At 35.0% G+C, this 25,229-nt stretch overlaps 1 protein-coding gene across 1 annotated transcript; it reads left to right on the top strand.

Moving 5' to 3' along the window:
- Positions 1-2,177: 2,177 nt before the first annotated feature.
- Positions 2,178-24,968, top strand: lig1 (ligase I, DNA, ATP-dependent). Its single transcript, XM_067362716.1, has 27 exons — positions 2,178-2,323; positions 2,565-2,627; positions 2,874-3,045; positions 3,144-3,342; positions 5,519-5,653; positions 5,738-6,040; positions 6,201-6,306; positions 6,422-6,517; positions 6,914-6,970; positions 7,083-7,141; positions 7,301-7,414; positions 7,494-7,660; positions 8,870-8,946; positions 9,194-9,285; positions 9,497-9,596; positions 11,726-11,811; positions 11,899-12,014; positions 12,136-12,231; positions 17,352-17,462; positions 17,710-17,781; positions 18,875-19,019; positions 19,354-19,436; positions 21,456-21,608; positions 23,407-23,460; positions 23,563-23,706; positions 23,855-23,947; positions 24,713-24,968. Exons 1-27 carry the CDS (start codon positions 2,307-2,309, stop codon positions 24,785-24,787), a joined length of 2,985 nt encoding a protein of 994 aa, XP_067218817.1. The 5' UTR covers positions 2,178-2,306; the 3' UTR covers positions 24,788-24,968.
- Positions 24,969-25,229: the final 261 nt, after the last annotated feature.

Raw genomic sequence — 25,229 nt, 5'->3', positions numbered from 1 at the left:
TCTGCCATCTGCAGCTTTGTGACAAATAATTTCAATGGCACATGATTATTTAGCCATTAATTACATAGATCTGTCTAATCAAATGTGGAAAATAGACTAACTACCACTAATAAATTTAATTTGATCTAAACTGTTTTCTGATTTTTATAGTTCATTTACATTTAGTCATAGCTAAATAGTCATAGGCCTAGTTTATTCCCGGAACTAAAGTATGAAGGGTTTGTTTCTGGTGGGATACTCATTAGTGGCGCACGCTAGGTGTTCTCTTGGCGCGTTTGTTGTGTTGCTGGCATTTTAAACTAATAAATGTTGACTGCTTTGGTAAGCCGAATTAATAATTAAAGACATATTTACATGTATGTTTTATTGGGGTTTTCAGGAGGTTATGTGCAGTTATTAACTGTATTTGTATTTCTGTCGTTTAAATGTATATGCTTTGATTAGCATTACCTTATGGACGCGCGCTATTTTACATGTAAATGTGCCTTATGTGTGTCTTTACAGGTATGTTTATGGCTTGCTTTCAAGTCCATATATGTTTAATTATGTAAATAAAAATAAAATACAAATACTTTTTATTTTAGTTTTTTTGTACCTGGGTGTAAAGGAATAAGGATGGCACTCTATAGTATTTATTCATATATTAGTTAATGATGTGTGATATGTGCATCATGTCATGACTTTACTTGAGGGGGCACAATCATAATTAACTCATTATTAACTAACCATATACTAACATCAACTAATGGTTTGTTAATGTATACTTATGTCATGACTTTACTTGAGGGGGCACAATCATAATTAATTCACTGTTAACTACTTACCAAATTCAGCTCATGATTATCATTAACTTACTATCAAATACACTTTTACTAACACAACTATATAAGTATTCAGCCCAGTTAAGTGATGTTGTTTGACTTTTCAAAAAGTCAGAGAATGGAGGTACAGTATGATCACGGCCTGCGTCTGGATGGAGAGTGAACTTCTGAATCTGATCCCAGCAAATGCTCCCTGACCTTAGTTCATGTTTCCTGTTTGGTTATTTTTTTGGGAACCGATTCCTCAGGAACTGATGAAAGTCACAGTAGTTTAGTTTGATAGGAAAGAATATCACTAAACAGATTAAGACCTTTTAAGATAGTGTATTTAAATAGTGTATTTAGTATTTTATATGTTTGATAAGGAGGGTCAGTGAAAATAATTACAAACTAATCCTGTGCCTTTCAGTAATGTTTATAATGAAGCTGCTGATGTCAGTAGTTTAAATTCTGACAATAATAAATTGTTTAAATTTATTTCAAAGTCCAAATATGTATTATTCCTTCTTATAGAGACTGTTTGATTTAGTTTACCCTAAATGTTAATTAATGCATTAATTATCAAACATGTATTAACGCGTAGTTAAGGCTTCTGTTTTCATGCATGAATCCCTATGACTCCTGTCGTAGTTAAGGATCACTCTTCATTAGTTCATATCTTAACTAATCTTGAGTTCATGGTGAAGTAACTATTAACTCAGGTATTAGTTCATGGTTATTCATGTACTGTTATTGTAAAGTGTTACCCACTTTTCTTATCAGAAACCGCTGAAAATCCTCACTTTCTGTATACATGTGTGTGTATGTATTTCAAAGACACACAAAATAGTGATTAGAATAAATTACAATTCATTAAAAAATAAAATAAATAAATGTATTTAAATAAATCACATTTCTGCCTTCAGCACAAACAGTGTGGCACTGCAATGTCGTTAGGGTTTGATTCAGGGAAATAATTGATACAGTTGCTGTAATAATGTAATAAATATAAATGAATTTCACAAACAATAACATTAATTCGCAAGTAAATATACTACATACATACTATATAGCCTATATATATATATTTTTTTTTTAACAGGTGCACATTTCTTAGTTTGTTTATGTTTGATGGGGCTGTGGGGGAACATAAGAAGGAAAAGACTGGGAAACAATGAGCTAGCAACAGACTAACTCTATTTAGATTATTTCAGTGGCAATACGAGTATATAAATACACCGAATTTAGTAAACACTAAGTAAATTTTCCTTACAAATCACGGAGGCATCCAATAACTCCAATCCAACAGGGGGCACTAAAATGCTTTGGTACTAAATAAACGCCGTTGTTTCTGTTGTCTGTGGGAATGACGTCACTTTGGCGCCGAATCATACGGAGTTAAGCGCGCGGAAGGAAAAATCGATGCTTCAGAAATTTTAATAACCCGATTATATAATAGAAATATATTCCGGATTTACTTAGTATCAGCAGTGCAAGACCTCAACAATGCAGCGAAGCATAGCGTGAGTGTGTCCTGCTTCATTTGGCTTTTTATCCATGTTGATGATGACCACAGAAAATTAAACGAAGTAACGTTAATACAGTGTCTGATTTTGACGCAAGACCGTTTTTTTACACAGGGACATTACGGGTTTTATTTTAAGCTTTGTTTTTTTAAAATGCAGGGAAGATTTTACCGTACAGTATCAACTTTAGTGAGCTCATTTGTATTTCATACGCGATCTCTTTGTTTCCCGCCCACAGGTCATTCTTTCAGCCAATGAAAGGCAAGGAGAAGAGTGATGGACAGGCCAAAGTAAAGGCCGAGTAAGTAACATTTAGTAATGTTTTCTAAATTAAACATTATGCTAAATTAAGTTTATTTTTTCTAATTTAATTTCAAAATGCTGTCAACAGTTGTTTACACAGCCAACAAAGTTTATACTGTCTTTGTGCTGATTCTGTACTATGGCGTTGGAGTCTAAAAATAATATGTAAACAAGTAAGGTTAGGTAATGTTAAAATGGTACATAGTAATGTTTAATAATGTTTTTGTCTTATCTTGCTGCTCAGACCTGTGAAAAGTCCCCTCAAAATTCAGAATGGCGTTCAGGAAAGTGATTCGCCAGTAAAGAAGGTTCATAAACGCAGTCGAGTAATCATAGACAGTGATGATGAAGATCAGCCAGTGGTTAAAGAGCAGGTGCCAAAACAGAGTGAAGTTCAAACAGCAAAGCCAGATAAGGTAAGAATTATTGAGTCATTGTGACCATCAACCATGCGAACATGTTAGTATTGTTGTTACCAATTCTGTTTCTATGTGTTTCTACTCTAAACGCACAGATTTCTGATGTTGCAAAGGCTGCCTCCACTCCTGTATCTCCAAAAACTCCCATAACCCCAAAAACTCCCATAACCCCCAAAACTCCAGTCACTTCGAGTGCCTCTGTTGCCGTGGTAACCCCTGCTTCCTCAGGCACTCCAGGAACTCCAGCAACTCCAACATCAACTTCACCGTCAGGCATTCCCAAACGCAAGACTGGTCTGTATTAGTGTCCTCTTCTCATGTTCCTCCTTGTGCTATGATCAGTTGTCCTTTCTTTAATTCTTCTTAATACTCCAAAAAACAGCTCTAGCAGTCATTTTTATGTGTATTGGCCAACAGTGGTCAGAAATCTATCATTTATTTGTTTATTTTCAAACTGTTTACTGAACCTTTAGACAAAAAATACAAAAGAAAATCTAAAAAAGAAGTTGCATTGGGCTTTGTTTTGTACTGTTTTTGGAAATGTAAGACTTTTATGTCCCATATAATATGAAATGGTGAGAATGGTGAGAACACAGGGGAAAAAAACTAGCAAAATTTTATTCAGAGGCCCAAAGGAAAAAAAAAAAAAATTGGTGTAGATGCTGTTTATTAGGGCTGCAACAACTATTCGATAAAATCGATAATAATCGACAACTTCTCATTATCGATTAGTCAGGTCTGCCCACCATGTACGGAAAACTTCTTCCAGTCGTGTCAAATTACAGCACTGAATAACGCATTTCTATGGAAAAAATGCATCTAAAAATAGTTAAAGAAGCAGAGTGAGCAGCTGTGGGAAAGGTACAAGATCAAAGCTGTCCAAAACATGAGAATTATTTATTTTAAGCTAGATTTTTAAGCTACATTCAAGCTAATGCATTAGCATAATGGCTTGCCCTGTCAGGTGCTTTGACAGATGCGTGTGCGTCCTCAGCGCAAAACGTTCATTTTATGGTTATATCTTTATATGTAAATGTTAAAAATTCATGCAAGCATTTCCATTTTGCATAAAGGCTCATCCTTACAGTCTGCATTATGCATTAAACTTAATTCTTTACTGAATGAGCGCCGGCGCGCACCCGCGTCAGACAGATGGAACTCAGGACAGAGGGAGACTATTACTATTCGGCACAAAAATATTCATTTTGCTGAAATATCTGTTTAAAGTTCAATTCAGATTTAAAAGTCAACATGTCAAGTATTTTTATGAGAGTAGCAACTGTAAAGGGATAACAACATGTAATTGAATATAAATGTAAGACGTTTCTTATAGCCTATTTACAGAAATGAAATGACAGTAAGAGGAGATTGTGTCCAGAGTGAATTTGTGTGTTCCTGCAGAACATTTATCTTGCCTGTTGGTTAAAGGGTTAGTTCATCCAAAAATGAAAATTATGTCATTAATGACTCACCCTCATGTCGTTCCAAACCTGTAAGACCTCCGTTCATCTTCGGAACACAGTTTAAGATATTTTAGATTTAGTCCGAGAGCTTTCTGTCCCTCCATTGAAAATGTATGTACGGTATACTGTCCATGTCCAGAAAGGTAATAAAAACATAATCAAAGTAGTCCATGTGACACAATTTGTTGAAGCATCTAAAATACATTTTGGTCCAAAAATAACAAAAACTACGAACTTTTTGATAATTCCTAAAATATTTGTGTTCTTTCTTTTATTATAACAGGTAGTATAATAAATTAAGCACTGTATGTTTTCATAGCATTAAATTGGCACATTTGTTTGAAGTACATTGGGTAGGTGTGTTTTTTTGTCAATTAAAAAAAGAGATTTTTTTTTTTTTTTTTATCCAGTTAATCGAAAAAATAATCAGCCAACTGATCGATTATCAAAATAATCATTAGTTTCAGCCCTACTATTTATGGAAGCTTATTTCTGCCATTGAATAAAAAAATAAATAAAAAAGGTTAAGGAATTTTTATCTCTCATTTCTAACTTTTTTCCTCACAATTGCATGTTTGTATCTCCCATTTCTGACTTTATATCTCTTAGTTCTGGCTTTATATCTAAACTCAGATTTGCAAGGTGCCAAAACCTCTGGATCAGTCAGGGCTGCAAATTCTGACTTTTCCCCCCCCTCAGAATTAATGTTTTCCCCCAGAGATATAAACTTACAATTGTGAGATAAAAAGTCACAATTACCTTTATGTTTTTATTCTTTTTTATTTTATTTTATTCCAATAGCTTGTAATGTAAATCAATGAGATTTTTATAAAAGTATGACAGACTACATTCATGAAATGCATATGAAGATCAGTTGTCACTCTATATCTTCCAATAATATGTCTTAGTAAGGTGAAATTAAAATGTATTGTTTTGATTGTGTTGATCATTTTCAGGCCTTAGAAATTCATGTATCAAATATAACAGTACCTTCTCACTTTCTCTAGCCCGCAAGCAGTTCCCCAAGAGGAAGCTGGAAAGCAGGAGCGATGGAGAGGGGACGAAAGAGGACGAAGGGAAGGAAGTAGATGGAGGCCAGGAGAGTAAGAGAGCACGAGTGGGGGCCTCACCTGGGCAGACAGGTGAGATTAGCTGATCTCTTTGCACGAGTATATCCTTTCTCAGTACTTTCCTCGTTGATTCTTCTCTTTCTCTCTTCAACTTAGAAAATGAAATGATGGAGGTGGAAGAGAAGAGCACAGACGGAAAGACTGTAGTGGATGAACAGAAAGAAGAGGATGAAGCAAAAACGAGTGAAGTTGTGGACAGTGCTAAAAATGAGATGAAACAGAAGGATAAAAATGATAAAAAGCAGGAGAAAAAGATAAATGAAGAGAATGCAAAGAAAGAAAAAATAGAAGACAAGAAAAAGAAGGAAGATAACAGTCCTGAAAGAGCAGTGAAAAAAGAGAAAGGCACAGAAGATGAGGGGGGATCGGCCAAAAAGAAACCTATCAGCAGCTTTTTTGGTAAGCCTTATTTTCCTATTCTTATTTTAATTAAAAGTATAGTTCACCCCAAAAGGAACATTGTCATCATTTACTCACCCACATGATTTTTAAGGGTGAGTAAATAGTGATCATTTTAATTTTTAGTTGAACTATTTATTTAACTTTCAATCTCTTGTAGTACCCAGAAAGGCAGCTGTAAAACTGGAAAAAGAGGAGCGAAATGCGGGAGAGAAAAAGAAAGATGGAGAAATCGCTGATGTTGCTGAACAGAAAGAGACGAAAAGGTCAAAATCCAAAAATATTCAAATGTTATAACAAATTATTTTACTTGAAAAATATAATTGTTTTAGAGATGTTTTGTGTGTGACCCCATGTGAATGAGCTTTATTTTTTTGACAGTGAAAAGGGGGTGGATTCTGCAGTCCAGAGCCAGTATGATCCCTCCAGAGCACAGTACCATCCCATTGACCACGCCTGCTGGAAGAGGGGCCAAAAGTATAGCCTGCTTTTTATTAGCTATATAACAGAGTACTGCAGGAATGACTCCTAAAACCTGAGTTACTGTAACATTTTTGCACATTCAGTTTCATTGTCAAGTTATTTTCAAGGTTTTATTCTGCAAAAAAATACATCAGTAATACCAACCTGTGATTTTTATTCTTTTAAGCTTTTATGTGTCTTAAAAAGGCAATTGCAGCACTCTGTATCATCATTAAAAGATCAAGAAAGTTAAACTGAATTGATTAATCAACTGAAGTTATAGACTTTGTTTTTTCCAAAGCATTAACAGAAAACTTAATCCATTTGCAAAATACTTTTTTTGTGAGGCAATAAAGTTTGACATTATTTTATGTGGAAGTTCATTGTATATTTTCTTTATCCCTTTCTCAGAGTGCCATATTTGGCTGTCGCTCGCACCTTTGAAAAGATTGAAGAGGATTCAGGAAGGTATGAAGTGTAGAATTGTTCTCTATATACAGTATGTGTGGGTGTTTTTCTCTTGCATCCAAGTTTGAAAATGGTTGTGTACAGCTGTCAAATTTTAATCTTTCTTTTTTAGGCTGAGAAACATTGAAACTCTTTCCAACTTTTTGCGCTCTGTAATTCTTCTCTCTCCAGGTGAGTGTGTGTAATTGATTCATGGGGTTTAAATATGTTATTAATTATTTTTGCAAGGTAGGGATTGTTTTTTTTTTTTTTTGTGAAAGTAATGAATAGATGAACAGATGAATGTAGTATATGTCTGTTTCACTGTTCAATACTCTGTTGTTTGTTTAGATGACCTGTTATGTTGTGTATACCTGTGTCTGAACCAGCTCGGCCCTGCGTATCAGGGTCTGGAGCTGGGCGTTGGAGATACTGTCCTGATGAAAGCCGTCGCTCAAGCAACTGGTGAATATTTTTGTGTTCTCCTTTAGGCCATTCACCATTCTCTTTGCCTGACCCTTGTACTGTTGACTTATGTTACTAGGGCGACAGTTGGACAAAATCAAGGCAGAGGCTCAGGAGAAAGGTGACCTGGGATTGGTTGCTGAGAGTTCCCGCAGCAACCAGAGAATGATGTTTACACCGGCCAGTCTGACAGCAGGGGGTGTTTTCAACAAACTGAAAGAGATTGCTAACATGAGTGGAAACTCTGTGAGTACAGATGAGAATAACTATAACAATTAAAATGTATTCAAGGTATATATATTTTTATGAGTACATGTATTCCCTGGGATTTGTATCCACAGTCTTGTTGTTGCTAGCATCATGCTTTAGTTGTGCTACAGGAACACATTCATTATATTCTATATATAATCTATATAAACACTATACATACAAAACCTTTTAATTAGAAGGGGGTGTCCATATATAGTGTTGTCCAAAAGTTTGGGGTCATTAATCATTCTATGATGATTGGATTTCAAGAAACATTTCTTAAGATTATAAAATACGGAAGCTTTTTGATTGGTCGATTAAATGATACTGCTGCTGCTCGTCGACTTGGAAATTCTAGTCGTTTCCTTTTTGTGTTTTTCTTTTTTTATTGCACATTTAATCTTTTGCTTTATTTTTTTACAAAGGCTATGTTGAAATTATTGTCGTGTTAATGTTACATTTTAAAATTTATATATATTATTTTGAAAAGAGTATATCTGGAGCAGAAACCAAAATAATTTCATCTACCGGTTATGAGGGACCATGCAGTATGAAATTTTATATCAGATTAACGTGAATGAAGCTTACTTGACACTTGAACAGTTGCTATATCAGCATCCTAACAAAGAGAATACACTTAAATAATGTGGTTGTCAGTAAATGTCAAGCTTTTCTTCTGATTTTTTATTTTTTATTTATTTATTTTTTTTCCCACCAGTCATGTGTACAGATATTTTTCATACACCTGAAAAACGTTCAAACCAGGACACGCAAGTGGGTGCCCTAGTAACGAAGAACAATAGGCCTACCTTAACGCGCTGATTTATGATTCACTTGATTTGAATAAGGGTTTAGACTAGTCTGTTTCCATTTAAAGGTTTATGAAATAAGTTGTTGTGCATGTCCCTATTGTACATGTTGAAAACAGTTGTGAGGCTCAATATTTTTGTGGAAATCATATGTTTTGTTCAGGATTCTTTCACGAATAGAAAGTTTAAAAGAACAGCATTAATTTTACATAAAAATTGCTGTCACTTTTGGCCAATTTAATGTGTCCCTACTGAGTAAAAGTATTAATTTCTTTAAAAAAAAACAAACAAAAAAACATTGACCCCAAACATTTGAGCGGTAGTGTAATTTTGTCCATGTAATGTATATCTGTTTATTTTCTGTTCTCAATGTAAATCAACTTCCTCTCTCTGTCAGGCGATGAATAAGAAGATTGACATTATTAAAGGCTTGTTTGTGGCGTGTCGGTTTTCTGAGGCCCGTTACATTGTGCGGTACGTCATTTCACCTTTCACTTTTAACTATTTAAATTTCTCATCTGACCAACCATGCAGAAATGAGTGTACATTCCAGAAAATGATGTAACAGTGAATGTAATTTATTTATGACAGTTGATTTTTCCTAATTCTAAATGATGTGCCGTTGGCTTTGATTTATACTGCTGTATGGTGACAGATTTATATGAATATTAATGCTGAAATGAGATATGTTAGTTTGATTGGTTGCTCGTGTGATTGACAGGTCATTGGCGGGGAAGCTGCGGATCGGATTGGCTGAGCAGAGCGTTCTCGCCGCTCTCAGTCAGGCTGTGTGTCTGACGCCCCCGGGCCAAGGTTTAAAATGATCCTAATGAAACTGGCATTAACACACATCATTATCAGAACATTGATAGAACCTGCAGGCATCCGGCATTTGCAATTAGATTACTCTCTCTTGTGATGAATAAAAAATGAATAACACTTAAACATGTTAATATTAATTAGGTGTCCATTTAGTTTAGCAGTGCTGAAATGTGGCTAATATGTTTTTCTTGTTTTGGTTTAGAGTTCCCACCAGCTGTGCTGGATGCAGGGAAAGGAATGAGTACGGAAAACAGGAGAGTGTGGCTGGAGGAGAAAGCACTGATCCTCAAACAGACATACTGGTGAGGCTGTATATATAATTATTTTTATTTTTCTGAAAGAAAAAAATGCTTCAATTCAGCAAGACCCTGATCAAAAACAGATCAGAAGTTACAGTAAATGCATTTGTTAATGTGTAATGTTACAAGATTTCTATCTCAGAAAAATTAGCTTTGCCATCACCAAAATAAATTACATTTTAAAATGTATTAAAAAGAATGATTTTTCACAATTTTATAGTTTTTACTGTATTTTATAAATGTATAATGTGACGATACTCTTATCTCGTAAGACAATACATGATATTGGGTTCTTGAAATGGTATTTTAACACTGTTTTTAAGAAATCTTCAATGACCGGAAAAGTCTTGAGGTGCATTTTGAAATGTTTTAACTAATGTTTATTTTGGTAATTAGGCAATTGGTTTATTTTGAAAATTAATTGGATAATTTTGTGGTAATATAAACAGAGTGAACAGTAGCCTTTACAATGACGTATAATGCATGTATTATAAGAATGAGGCAGTAATTATTGGTTCAAATAAAGTATCAAAAGCAAGTAAAATTTTTTTTTTTTTTTTACATTTTTAAAATACATAATTTAATATAAATAATATAAACAGTCAACTTACATGCATTATGTATAATAACAAATGCCTGCAGAGGGCGCCAACAGCCTGGGGATTGTTGTTTACAGCAGGGCTATTCAAGTAGTTCAAAAAGTTGAGGTGGGCTGGGGGTGGGGTCTTATTGGTAAAAATGATTTTATTTTTATTTTATTATAGATTAAAATGAAAATATTCTGAGAGCGAGACTTGGTAACCAGGTAAAACCATACTTGGCTACTCACTACCACCGTCAAATTATATTATGTTATAATATGTTATATAGGCCTATACAAAACGCCTAAACAGGTAAAAACTACACACACCTTCACAAAGAAATTAATTATATATTCCCCTACCCACCTAATAAATATATTGAAATATAAATGGCTATAACATGGTATTCAATATAAATATTCCACATTTCCACAAACCATGGTAAATTACTACAGTTCATTCATGGTAAATGTTTGTAAAGTTGGTGAAACTAGTGTAATCATCAAGTGATTTGTGGTTTTAATCTGAGAGGTATGAGTTGAATTGAAACGCATCTTATTGGATGTCACAACGCTGTTTAATAATGGTATAGTGAAACACATGAAAACAGCGCTATTTGTTCTGTATTTGTTGTTACTGACCGAGAAACAACTTCATAGGATTCAGTGACGAATGTTCAGAGCGAATCAAAATCATTTCAGATAATTATGCAAGTGCGTTTGGCCAATTCACGGAAAAGTATCAAGACAAAAGAATGATTAATTCACGAATGATTGGTATGACTGGTTCAGTCGACAGAAATATGTGACACACATAATAACTACTGAAATATTCGCACGGAAATTGTTTCTCAGGTCAGTCGGAGGAGCGTGCATTGTACGAATGGTGTAGCTGCAGGAGCCACTGCGGCCACATAATGTTATCTAACCAAATTTAGCCGCACTGCCAGGAAAAGAGGAGGGAGGGTTGGGGTCCCCTCGGGCTGGATGAAGATGATTGGCGGGCCGCCAGTTGAATAGCCCTGATTTACAGCATCATCAAATCCTTTTTTAACATTGGCCAAACGACATTGAATTCAAATTAGTTATTTTAATAGATTCATTTGTTTAGATTTCATTAGCAAACAATATGTTTCGGTCTGGTTCATTATTCTGAAAATGTTTGGGTAACTAATATAGAATATTCATATGTACAAATTTCATTATTTGTAATTTGTATTGAGATTTATATAGTGAATACTGTTAAAAGCCTGAAAATATTAAATAATTTTTTGTCCAGCACTATTGGCTAGCATGAGGTAAAGCACAGAATGATTGTCAAACACCAACCGGTGCTGTGAGGGATAATTATCCATATACTACAAACAATATTTCAATTACGACTACAGGTGTCCGCTGCATAACAAGTGCCTATTTAATGAGAATTAACATAATTTGTACCCTACAGGAAGTCTGATTTTAACAAATTGGACAGGTGTTGCAGTTACTGCATCTCACCTCAATGCATACAAATAATGTTTTCATTGCTTTCACTCATATTTTTCATTTTCAGTGAGATGCCAAATTATGATGCAATTATTCCTGTATTGCTGAAGGAGGGCATAGATGAACTGCCTAATCACTGCAAGCTTACCCCAGGTACTGACCAGTCACAGTTTGCTCTGTTCTCTCTTCATCTAATAGAAAATGTAGTTTAGAATGAGATTAAACAGTGCTGTTTTACAGGTGTGCCCCTGCGACCCATGTTAGCTCACCCAACTAAAGGGGTCGGTGAGGTAATGAAACGTTTTGATGAGGCATCTTTCACCTGCGAATACAAATATGATGGAGAGAGAGCACAGGTGTGTTTTTTTAATCTTATTCCACAAGGTGGAGCCTCAGCCTTAGAAATGACCATAGCCATAGCAATATCATTGATTGAATTGTCAATTTTTTTTTTTTTTTTTGCTTTGCATTTACCAGATCCATATTCTTGAGAACGGAGAGGTGCGCGTTTTTAGCCGAAACCAAGAGGACAACACAAGCAAATACCCAGATATTATCTCAAGAATCCCACAGGTAACACTTACGCAACCAGCAGGATAGAAATAAATCTCAGATGGAAGCAAAAGAAGGTCTCTGTGTCTAAAGCCGGATACACACTGTGCAATTCTTGCCACAAATTTGCTGTTTAATTTCAGGGATAATAAAAGATTCCATCATAGGGCAAAACTGGCAGTCTTGGATGGCCTAAGCCTCAGTGTGACATGCTCACTGATGCCCAATTAATTGCTTTTGCAAAGAAATCTTGCCTTAGAGGCTGTGGCAAAGTGGTTATGTTGGTTATGTTTTTATATTATATAAAACATTTTGCTGTCAAAGCTTAAAATGAATCTGTGTTGTTGATTAATTTCATTATTGTTATTTTTGTATGAAAATATACATTAAAGTAAATGCATTTTGTATTCATTTAAAATAAATAAAATATAAATATTATACAAACAGACAAATGTTGCCTTGGAAACTTAGTAGAAATTAAAAGTATTAACATTTAATAATTTATTATGTAAATTTAATTATTTCAAGAAGTAATTAATTTAGTACAAATTAATTAGAACTATTAGGAATTGGACAAAAACATGAAACTAATAAAAGCACATAACAAAGTTACTAAACATTAAACTAAAAATAATAAAAACAATATAAAGTCATAAAAATATAAAATAAAATAAATTGTGACACTTTACAATAAGGTTCATTAGTTAATATTAGTTAACATGAACTAATAATGAACTGCAGGTATACAACTTTTATTAATCTTTAATGTTAATTTCAACATTTCCTAATACATTATATAAAGCTTGTTAACATTGGTTAATGCACTGTGAACAAACATGAACAGACATGATTAGTAAATACAGTAACAAATGCATTGCTCATGGTTAGTTCATGTTAGTTAATACATTAACTAATGTTTAACTAATGAATCTTATTGTAAAGTGTTACCAAATAAATATTAAAATAATACTGAAATGGAGAGATTTAACGGACTGGTGGCTTCAAATGTCCTGTCAACTCTGTCATTTATAACTAAAATCTAAGATGTACTGTAGTTTGTACAGTCAATACTTTTAATGTTGTACAGGCTGCCTTGGAATTTACCCAATATCTCACTGGGGTCAAGTTGTACAGTCTGACAAGCAACAATCATAAAGTACTCGCACAGTGTGTACCAGACTCAAGTTTTACATTGTGTTAAAGGGATAGTTTACCAAAAAATTGTCATAATTTTTTCACCCTCATGATGTTCCAAACCTGTAAGACTTTTATTCATCTTCAGATCACAAATGAAGATATTTTCAATGAAATCTGAGATTTCTGTTCCTCCATTGACAGCTATGCAAATGACACTTTGATGCTTAAAAAAGTGCATAAAGAGATTGTAAAACTAATTCATATGAATTGAGAGGTTTAATCCAAAATTTCTGAAGAGACACGATCGCCTTTATATGATGAACAGATTTAATTTAGGCTTTTATTCACATCTAAACATTGATCAGCGAACATAAACGGAAGCTCAACCAAATCAGGGGCCCATTCTTCGTATGTTGCTAACTCAGTTAGCTGGATTTGATTGACGATTTGGCATGATCTTGTATTGTTTGGTTCTTCGACGTTCATCCTGGACTTGCTGTCATAGCAACATGTCCATGGTCCAAGCTTAAACCTGCTTGGGAGCAGGCTTATTTCATGTAAACAAGTTAGATTGGAATGTCAGTGTCTTCCAATATCGTACAGCCCTACGAGAATGCTGAATTGCAGAGCTCATGCAAACATATCCATGTTGCTATGATCAGATGCTTTTCTTATGCTTTATTTTAAAAGATGCTTGCTGTTTTCTCAATTTTGTTGTTTTTGTTATTTAGAGGAAAGCGCGCAGGCTGGTACAGCATATATTTACATATTCCTCTAAATGCCGCTCTCAGCAGTGTGGGTGACATTGGATGTTTGCTAACAGTATATCACTAGTCACATATTTCGAACTTTGTTTTTAACCCTAAGCGAAAACTAAAAAGAACTATGCCATGAGGTATGTTGGGGCCTTTATGGTTGTGGAACTACATGAGGGTGAGTAAATGATAAGAATTTTAATTTTTGGGTGAACTAACCCTTTAAGGGAGCACTACACGACTTTTAATATCTGAACAGATTTTAAAACACTAGGTATCATTTACTTGCTAACATTGTAAAGGGTAAAGAGAAAAAACAGGGAATCATACATTAATTGACTGAGGATCACACACTACCAGACTTATTCTAAGTCGCTCCAAGCACAAACTCGCACCGAAACATGCACCTCGTTACTAGGAGACGCATGAAAAATTTAAACGGTATGTTCATTCAGTTTTCTGTCAACTTTGACTCCCCAATGTCTGCAGACTGGCTTTTACTTTTGGCAACTAACTACAACTCCTCCGGACTATAAATCGGGGCAGAAATCTGGACAAAAGTCTTGTAGTGTATTCCAGCCTTTTGTAAGAGAAAACCACTGCCAGTCAGGAAATATGATGTTGAATATGCAGCAGTTCAGGGATTTTAATCAAATGAGATTTCATGGTGGGTTGAGGTACCCAACGTAACGCGACTGAAATAGAAAACCAGGCGACTGACGAAATGTTTGGAGAAACTCAGACTAACACGGTTTAGATGATAGCTGGTTTGGACACGGTGTTAAGAGTCTTTCTCACAGACTCTCTCTTTCTCTTTATGTTTCTGCGTGTCTCTCTGTAACTGTCTTTTTCTCTCTTTTTCAAAGGCCATATTTGTCCTCTGTCATCCTGCTCTGTTCTCCTCACAAGAAAGCAATAATGGATCTCAGCCCTAAAGCAAAGAAAGCATTTGATGAATGACACAAGCTCACACGCAGATAAATCAATGAAAACGCTGTTGTTTTGCTTATCAGTGTCCATATCTCTCTCTACCTTCGCTTTTCTGTTGTATGATTTTCGGTGCAAAATCTCATTATTGTACAAGTATCAAATTATTGTACAAGTATTGAAACTGTCATAAGTCTGAGTCATAAACAAGATGTCTTGTGGGAAATTATGTTCTCTCAGCAACAGAGTACCGTTGTCAGTCATGTTTTAGAGTACTAAATATGGTTAAGTTTTTGGTTATGAAAAAAAACGACAAACACGTTTTATATGTACAAACTAGCACTTTATTGAACTTAAATAATTATAATAATTAAGTTTATTAAAGAATATTCTTATTTCAGCACATATTAAGCTTAAAGGCTTAGTTCACCCAAAAAGGAAATTTTTTTCATTAATTACTCACCCTCATGTCGTTCCACACCCGTAAAACCTTTGTTCATCTTTGGAACATAAATTAAGATATTTTTGATAAAATCCGATGTAGGGCTGGGCGATATATCGCATGTTATTATCACACGCATTTCGTCAGTAAAGCTGGTTCCCTGATTACCGCTAAATCGGCATCACCTGCTTTCAAATGGAGCAGCATATAATAGACAGAGCCGTAGACCACTGACAAGCCACGCAAAATCACGTTCATTATCGAAGGGGATTCATCTGCGATAATGAGCGCGATATTGCGTAGCTTGTGACTACAGTGGTTCAACCTTAATGTTAGGAGGTGAGGAGAATACTTCTTGTGCACCAAAATAATGACTTTATTCAACAATATCTAGTGATGGGCGATTTCAAAACACTGCTTCATGAAGCTTCGATAGGGCTGTCGCGGTTAAGGAATTTCCTTTGCGGTATTTTTGAGTGGCTCAATAGCGCGATATGCGGTATTACCGCCGTGTGTGTATGTAACAAGGATATTCGATAACAAAATTAAATAGAGCATTGAGCATTGAAGTAAAGTAAAAAGAAGAGAATGTCAAAATAAATAAGGGTCTACATAACAGAACATAAACCTGACAATAAGATCGTACAGCTATTGTTAGATGTTATATATTGTTATATTTCAGGAGTATAAGCAGAACTACTAATCTCTGCGCATTCCAGACAGGCTGTCAGTCAGTGCAGTTACATTGTTGCTCCACAAGGTGGCGACAAGGGACTGTCTTGACTCTGTTCATTCAACTACACGCTCAAAAACGCTGATTCATTCAAAGAGAGATGTAATGAAACAAACTGTTGAAATCATTCTAGCGCGGTATTACGATTTTGCAGTTATCGCGACAGCCCTAAGCTTAGAAGATTTACGAATCAATTGTTCAGTGGCCAAAGTCACGTGATTTCAGTAAATGAAAATGTCAATGGTTCACCACTGGGCATGACTTTGGCAGTATGATACACGCTCCGAACCACTGATTCGAAACAAAAGATTCGTAAAGCTTCGAAGCTTCATGAAGCAGTGTTTTGAAATCGCCCATCACTAGATATTGTTGCATAAAGTCGTTATTTTGTTTCTTTTGGTGCACAAAAAGTATTCTCATCTCTTCATAACATTAAGGTTGAACCACTGTAGTCACATGAACTGTTTTAAATATGTCTTTAGTACCTTTTCTGGGCATCTGAAAGTGTTAATTATCTTGCTGGCAATGGAGGCCTCACTGAGCCAACGGATTTTATCAAAAATATCTTAATTGGTGTTCCAAAGATGAATGAAGGTATTATGGGTGTGGAACGACATGAGGGTGAGTAATTAGTAATTTTAGTAATTTTCATTTTCACTAACCCTTTAAGATATTTTTGAAATCCAAGAGATTTTTTTTAAGCTGGCTTCAGTGGCTTGACTTCAGTTATTAATTTATACAGACTGTATTCAAGCTGCTCCTGAAAGCTGCTGTATGAACTGTGACACCTATTAAATTCTGTTATCAGTCCTAAATCCTGACTGTGTGAATGTAGTCAGTTGTGTGAGAGGATTACAAACATTTACAAACCAGCCCCATACATTCTGCTACAGCTCTCACAAACTCAATATGCACTTGTAACATCTATTGAATTGTAAATGTCACACAGCCTGAGGGTTCGATGTGTTATGCATTTGTGAAGTGGTAGTGTTTAAAGCTCAGGTGACCTTATAAACAAGTAATTTTAAGATGTTACGGCTGTGAGGGGCATGTCTGTGGGGTGAGGCTTTGCTCGGCGTTGATGATCCAGTTTATTTGGGTGTTGATGGTAGATTTAATAACTGTCCTCCTCACCTCTCTCTCGCAGGTGAAAAAAGAGAGCGTTCGCTCCTGTGTTCTGGATTCAGAGGCGGTGGCCTGGGACAGAGAAAAGAAACAGATCCAGCCGTTTCAGGTCCTCACCACAAGGAAGAGGAAGGTGGGAGGAGCAAAAGAAGAGAGATTTGAACAGAGAAAAAACTGAATATGGAAGAAAGATGCATAATTAAATGGTTAAATGAGAGAAATATTCTGGTAGCTTTTGGGAAGTTGACTGTTCCTGCAATGTGACATACAATTTAAATTGCTTTTTGCTAATTGTTTAATGATTATGCATTTGTGGCCTTAAAATCTTGATGTTGATTAACCATTATTCCCATGTTAAAAACTTTGTGTGTGTATTTCAGGATGTTGATGCATCCGAGATCAAGGTTCAGGTGTGCGTCTATGCCTTTGACCTGCTGTACCTCAACGGAAAGGTAAGTCCATGATAACAGCTAATAGCCAGTGACATTTAAAGGTGCCCTAGAATCAGAATTTGAATTTATCTCTGCATAGTTGAATAACAAGAGTTCAGTACATGGAAAAGACATACATTGAGTTTCAAACCCCATTGTTTCCTCCTCCTTATGTAAATCTCATTTGTTTAAAAGACTTCCGGAAAACACTCGGATCTCAACATAACACCGACTGTTACGTAACAGTCGGGACCATTAATATGTATGACCCCAATATTTGCATAATGCCAGCCCATGTTCAAGGCATTAGACAAGGAAAGGCAGTATTAACGTCTGGATCTGTACACAGACGAGATAAGCAAGCAAAAACAACAGCGAAAAATGGCAGATGGAGCAATAATAACTGACATGATCCATGATATCATGATATTTTTACTGATATTTGTAAATTGTCTTTCTAAATGTTTCATTAACATGTTGCTAATGTACTGTTAAATGTGGTTAAAGTTACCATCGTTTCTTACTGTATTCACGGAGACGAGAGTCGTTGCTATTTTCATTTTTAAACACTTGCAGTCTGTATAATTCATAAACACAACTTCATTCTTTATAAATCTCTCCAACAGTGTAGCATCAGCCGCTAGCCACAGAGCTTAGCCTCAAACTCACACAGAATCAAACGTAACCATCTAAATAAATACTTTACTCACATAATTCGAAGCATGCATACAGCATGCATGAAGAACATCTTGTAAAGATCCATTTGAGAGTTATATTAGCTGTGTGAACTTTGTAAATACACTGTATTATAGTCGAGAGCTCGTGGGGCAGAGGAAGCGCATCTCTTAAAGGGGCCGTGCTGAAAAAATCAGTGCATAGTTAATGATGATTATTAATGATGCCCCAAAATAGGCAGTTAAAAAAATTAATTAAAAAAAATCTATGGGGTATTTTGAGCTGAAACTTCAGACACATTCAGGGGACATCTAGGACTTATATTACATCTTGTAAAAAAACAATCTAGGGCACCTTTAAATAATTTTGCATTTGTCTGAAATCTCACTTTTTATATGTATTGTGTGTTATTTTAGTGAATAATGTGTCTGTCTTGCAGTCTTTGGTGCGAGAGCCTCTAAGCAAACGCAGGGCTCTGTTACGGGAGAGTTTTGAGGAGAAAGAAGGAGAGTTTGTTTTTGCTCGATCCCTGGATGCTGACAACACGGAAGCGATCGCGGAGTTCCTGGAGCAGTCTGTACGAGGTATGTGAATAAGATCTGTGGCTCTCAACTGATTTTAAATATAGGTTCATGAAAATATTTATACATTTTAATGTTTAAATATTATTGCATTTATTTTTGGGATATATTGTATTTGTACTTTATCATAAACGATTTTTGGGATTGCTTTGGGTTGTCAATTTTAAATATGGGTCCTAAATCAAAACCAGTTAATAACTGATATTTAAATGGAGTTGGATTGCTCACTGTGAGATATTGCTCAATCATTTAATAAGCAATAATAGTAGTACTTAATTCATAATTGGCTAATTCATCTCTGTTTAAGGAGTTTTTCAATGTCTTTAACGTTTTGCAGATTCTTGTGAGGGTCTAATGGTGAAAACATTGGAAAAACATGCAACTTATGAAATTGCCAAACGATCCCACAACTGGCTCAAGGTATTGCACACCACAATTTCTCAATGTTCGCAAAAGTTCATAGTGAAAATACACTTTTGAAAAATAAATAAACTTTTTACTTTTATCATATTCATGTTTTAAAGAGGCCATATTATGCCATTTTACAAAGTCTTGATTTTGGTGTTAAGATCTGCTAGAATAGGTTTTCATGCTTCACATATTTTACATTGTTGCAGCATCTTTCCTCCCAGTCTGTCAGTAATGCTCTGTTTAGTTTCGGTCTCTACAAAGCCCCTTCTTCTGAAGAGTGCAATGTGCTCTGTTTGGTTGGCTGGACCAGTGGGATGTGATTGGTCATTTGCTTAGAAAATTCAGAAATTTCACGCCCCTAAACATAACCATGAGTTTCTACACACTACTAATGCAACTTAACCAGGCCTTGTCCTTTTTTTTTTTTTTTTTTTTTTTTTTTTTTTTTGCATATGATTTTGGTGGGAATTATTTAAACTAGGGATATTTTGAGGTGTATGTTTCCGGAAGAAAACTCAAGACTTTACTTCATAAAGTCAGATTGCAGGAACAAAAGGAGATTTTTTTTTTTTTTTTTTTTTAAACTCGGACACACATCAAGAATGTTTAAAAAATAAACCCAGACAAGTATTCAAAGTCAGAAGGAAGGTGCAAGTCATTAAAGTGTAATTTCCACCCCATTTAACTTTTCTCTTGTTCTGTGTCCGTATCCTGACATTAAGGCTGAGTGGTATGATGGAATATATACTCTGACAGTAGAAATGAGACGACCGGTAGAGATTCTGCTATTCCTTATATAATGTGATATATCTGTGGTGAGGTTTAGAGATTAAAAAAGCAGAAATTTGTATTTTTCTTATAGTTTAGACTGTTTTATGCATTATATGGGAGTGCTTTATTTTTATTTATTTATTTATTTTTTTTAACTATAGGTTGTTTATGGTTGCCAAGCAACTTGGCTCAATATAGAATTTAGCTAATGTCTACTCACAGATGTTTGTGCTGTATATTGGCTATTTTACTACAAATGTATCTCATCCAATCAAATTCATAATGTATTACTGATTTTCAGTGAGTTTTATCTAATGTGAAGCTGTTGTTCTTGCACTGATACCAGACTTTTGGTCTGCATCCATCAAAATCCAAATGAAAAAGAAAATAATCAAATGAGATGAAGTACCTTTAATTTGTAAAGTATTACATTCATTTGGATCAAAAAGGTACTACGTGGTTACGTAAAATTAAACAGTACAAAGTTTTTGAAGTGTCACTTTATAAAATTACAAATTACTCTTGCTTATGTTCACCAAGGCTGAGAAACGGTAATATTGTTAAAAAAAAATTACAATTTTTCATTTTCTGTGTATTTTATTATGTTTTAAAATAATTTGTTGCTGTGATGACAAAACTGCATTATCAGCAGCCATTTTTCCATGATTCTTTGATGAATAGAAAGTTTAAAAGAACAGCATTAATTCAAATCCCAGAATATTTAATTCATCCTTACTGAATAATGAACCTTCCTCTCTTTAAAACTTTCAAGTCTCTTAATTTAGCCATATTTTTGTTTTTGTTTCTTAACTGAATTCATGGTCTCTACCATGAGGGGAGGTTTGACACGGCCCTTATTTTTCAAACTTGTGTGACTTTCTTTATTCAGTGGAACACAAAATGTTCAGCATAAGTCGACATTCATATTTATTGTACAAAAACAGTGTGGTGAAAGTGATTGGTGACTGAGGCTGTCATTCTGCCAAACATCTCCTTTTGAGTTCCACAGAAGAATGAAAATCATCCAAGTTTGAAATGACATGAAGGAGAGTGATGACAATTTTGAGCCGTGTTGCCTCTTGGGTACACTTATCATGTTTTTTAATGATTGTTTAGTTTTTGTACTGCAAAACGAGACAAAGTTACAGATAAAATGTTTTCTTGCAGTGTAGTTATGCAATTTATTCATATTTATACTGCTGTCAGAACTGCCATTTGCTTGTCTGTTATATTGTTTCTAATGGTCTGTTTCTACAGCTGAAGAAGGACTATCTGGAGGGTGTTGGAGACACAGTGGATCTGTGCGTGATTGGTGCTTATCTGGGGAAGGGGAAGAGAGCAGGCAGCTATGGAGGGTTCCTACTGGCCTGTTACGATGAGGAGAATGAGGAGTTCCAGTCTGTCTGCAAGGTGTGTGTTTGTGTGCATTAGTCTGAGAGAGAAAACTAGGGCTGTAAATCAAAGATTTTAATTGAAGTAATTGCATCATATGCAGATTTTATTAATTGAGTTAATCGCATATATATCAACATTCATGGAAGTTTTATTGAGTTTTAATAATTCATAAATATATCAGTGAATCCGCTGATAGATGCCTGCTTTCAAACGCACTTGTGTGTATCTGTGTAAAGGCTCGGTGAAGAGCATCACGGATATCTATTTACAACATGTTTTTGAAGTGTTGATCATTGTAGCCAATCACAGACATATCTGTTGAGCGTGTGAAAACAATGGCCAAATCAGAGGTGTTTAAGTGTTTAAGAATCCACTTAACAGTGCTCAAATGCTTGGGGGAAATGCTGGTGTTAATGTTGTCACGGTACGAAAATTCCAGTAGTCAGTACCAATACTAGTAAAATTTTACGGTTCTCTGTACCAATTTCGATACCACAGGTCAACTATTTTAACTAGTCTATTTTTAAAAACATTAAATAGGGTAATCATACATAGAAATATTTGAAGTGTGTGTGTGTATGTATATAATATAATATAATTATATATATATATATATATATATTATATATATATAATATATATATATATATATATATATTATATATATATAATATATATATATAATTATTTATATTATTTTAGCTATTCTATCAGTGAAACAACACACTACAGCCTGTAAAACTATGAAATAAATATCAGTAAATAATGGTAACCTAAATAATAAGTAAGTTAAGCATTCTAAAAAACATTTGTTTTTTATTTCCACACAAAGATGCATCATATAGCCGCTCTGCGCTTTGAGAGGGATGTGAGACACGAGCAGGAAAGAGACCATTTCTCTTTAATAATACCTTCATATTATCTCCTGATGTTACAAGCAACTGACACTTGTTGTAAAAGGTCTGAAGAGTTAGTTTTATCTTCAGACATGCAGGATATGTTTGATTTTGCACTGCCAGAGAAAACGAAACAAAATCACCGGCGTGTGTGTAACACGCTATGCAAATATACTTGATGCGCCTTATAAAGTCTAATAACAAGCACAAACTGTTAAATAGAAATTAACGTCCAAGCAAAAAGGTTTTTGTCCTACAGTTTTTTTCTACTTTACCACAGTAAAGAATGCAAATATAATAGGCCTAATTAAAAGCGAACCAAAGAAAGAAACATTTATAATCCCCTGCATGAGTGAAGGTTTGGGAAAAGAAACAGAGATTCCATTTGCAGTGGAATAACTAATGGAATATTGTTAAATTCTCTGATAATCGGGTGACCAGATCGCGATTCGCAAAACAGAATACAAAGCAGACAAACCTTAAATGTATGGGCTCATGTACCTCTCTCATTCTGCATAAACCAAAATGTTTCCATGGCTGCGATGTCACATTTAATTGCTAACCTATTAGCCTATTTCTTCTGTAAACAAAGCTTTGTGCTTCACTCGTGTCGTGTTAATGTAAAATACTGGCACAGCCCTATCAGTGGGTACCGAATATATATCGTCACATTTTCAAAATTTCGACTTGTTACCAAAGTACTAGTACTTTTGTCAACACTAGCTGGTATTGTCACATTTTTAAACATTTTATTATCGACTTGGTACCAAAGAACCGGTACTTTTACAATTTATTGTGTCCTTGTTATTTAAAAGTATTAAAAGTTCTTTTAAAAAACCCTACTGGCCTCATAATTAATTAATCAATCACCATTTAATATACAAATAAATAAACAATCTGTGTGTTGCTTTTTTCAGATTGGAACAGGCTTCAAAGATGAAGATCTGGAGCAGCATTACAATTTCTTAAAGGTACATCAGTGTTTACACTTTTTTTTTTTTCCATGTATTGTATGTGTCCATATATTTGTGAGTACTTTACTGTATAAAATCTTTATGTGCAATCTACCTCAGGAGCACATTTTACCTAAACCACGCCCGTATTATCGTGTGGACCAATCAGCAGAGCCGGATGTCTGGCTAGAGGCAGTGCAAGTGTGGGAGGTGAAATGCGCTGATCTTTCACTGTCTCCAATCTACAAGGCAGCAATGGGATTGGTCAGTACACCACGCACATGTGAATCATGATGCTGAATCAGTGATTTTTAGTGACTGATGTTTTCATTGTTCAGATCTTGGTGCCAGATCTTACTTTATTGTGCTTAAGTTTTTGTTTTTATGGTGTGATTCTCTCCTTGGCCATCAGGTGGACCCAGAGAAAGGCATTTCACTCCGTTTCCCACGATTCCTGAGGATTAGAGATGACAAAAAACCAGAGGATGCCACCACAGGGTCACAGGTAACATACGAAATGCAGAAAAACGTGGAGCAAGGCACACAAGTGCAAACATTACGCATTCACTTAATACGTATAGAGCTGTGGAGGAAATGACTTGGAGTCACATGGAAGACATTGGGGTCCAAAAAGTTAAAAAATGTCAATCAAAGATGACTTAAATGAAATTAAAATAATTTATAAATAAATGTTTATAAAATGTATAAATATATAAAGTAATTAATCTATAAATAAATATATGATTTGTAATTTAAAATGTATTAAAGTAGAAAAAGCACACTAACAGTTTCACTCGTTGTCTCAGACCTCACTGAAATTCACAAACGTAGGAGTCGACCGTAATTACCCCACATGAGACCTTTCTTTCAAAGGCAAATGTCATAAATGCATAATGTATGGAAAACACAGGATATGACACTATACATGTGTGTTTGTTGTAGTTCCATGGCAAATATGGTGGGAAGAGTGAGATTTTTAAAGTAGTTTTTTCCCTTGAAAGTCAAACGTGATGACATTGGCATAGTTCGGAGCGTCGTGACATCGTGATTTAGTGGAGCAAGTGAAGTGGATCCGTTAAAGGAAATCCATCTTTTTACGCGCCACACTGTCTTTCTTTCCTTTCCCCTCTCATTTTCACAGTTCATTTATTTCGGTTTTCTTTTATTCCTGTCTCCCGACGGTTGGAAACACACAGGCGCACACAAACACACCCTCTCAAAATGAACTATTCTGATCTCCTGCATCAGTCTCTCTCTTTCTCTCTCTTAGATTGCTGATCTCTACAAGAAGCAGCAGCAGATTCAAAATCAGGGTGAGAAACCAGATCTGGAGGATTACTATTGATCTCTGCGGTTTGATTGGCTCCTGTTGTCAGATACTCTTATTCCTATTGGGCGATGGAGCGTTTTTCAATATTTTGTTGCATAATAACGTGCTGAATTTTAATGCTGTGATATTGTGAGACTTAATGAAAGATGGAAATGAAAATGTAAATACTCTTTCAATTATACAGAGCGAAAATAAACACTTGCTTTTCACTAACTGTTTGCCTTGGGTATTTGTCACCATGGTTTTTGTGAATGTTTTTTCTCTTTTATGTTTGTTTTGTGTATTTTACATGCAATCATGTGTTCGTGGTTTAGTTTCACACATTTATCAGCTTACAGATGTCAGTTTAATATTCTGTTTTAAGTGTGTGTGTGTGTGTGTCTAAACTCAGACGATAATGCGAGTGCATTATTGTTGAAGTGTGTGTGTGTGTGTGTCTTTAGCATAGTGGGTTTCC

Source organism: Chanodichthys erythropterus, chromosome 16, assembly GCF_024489055.1.
Source record: "Chanodichthys erythropterus isolate Z2021 chromosome 16, ASM2448905v1, whole genome shotgun sequence".
NCBI lineage: Eukaryota > Metazoa > Chordata > Actinopteri > Cypriniformes > Xenocyprididae > Chanodichthys > Chanodichthys erythropterus.
The sequence above is the reverse complement of the archived record's forward strand: the minus strand, read 5'-3'. Positions and strand labels throughout refer to the sequence as shown.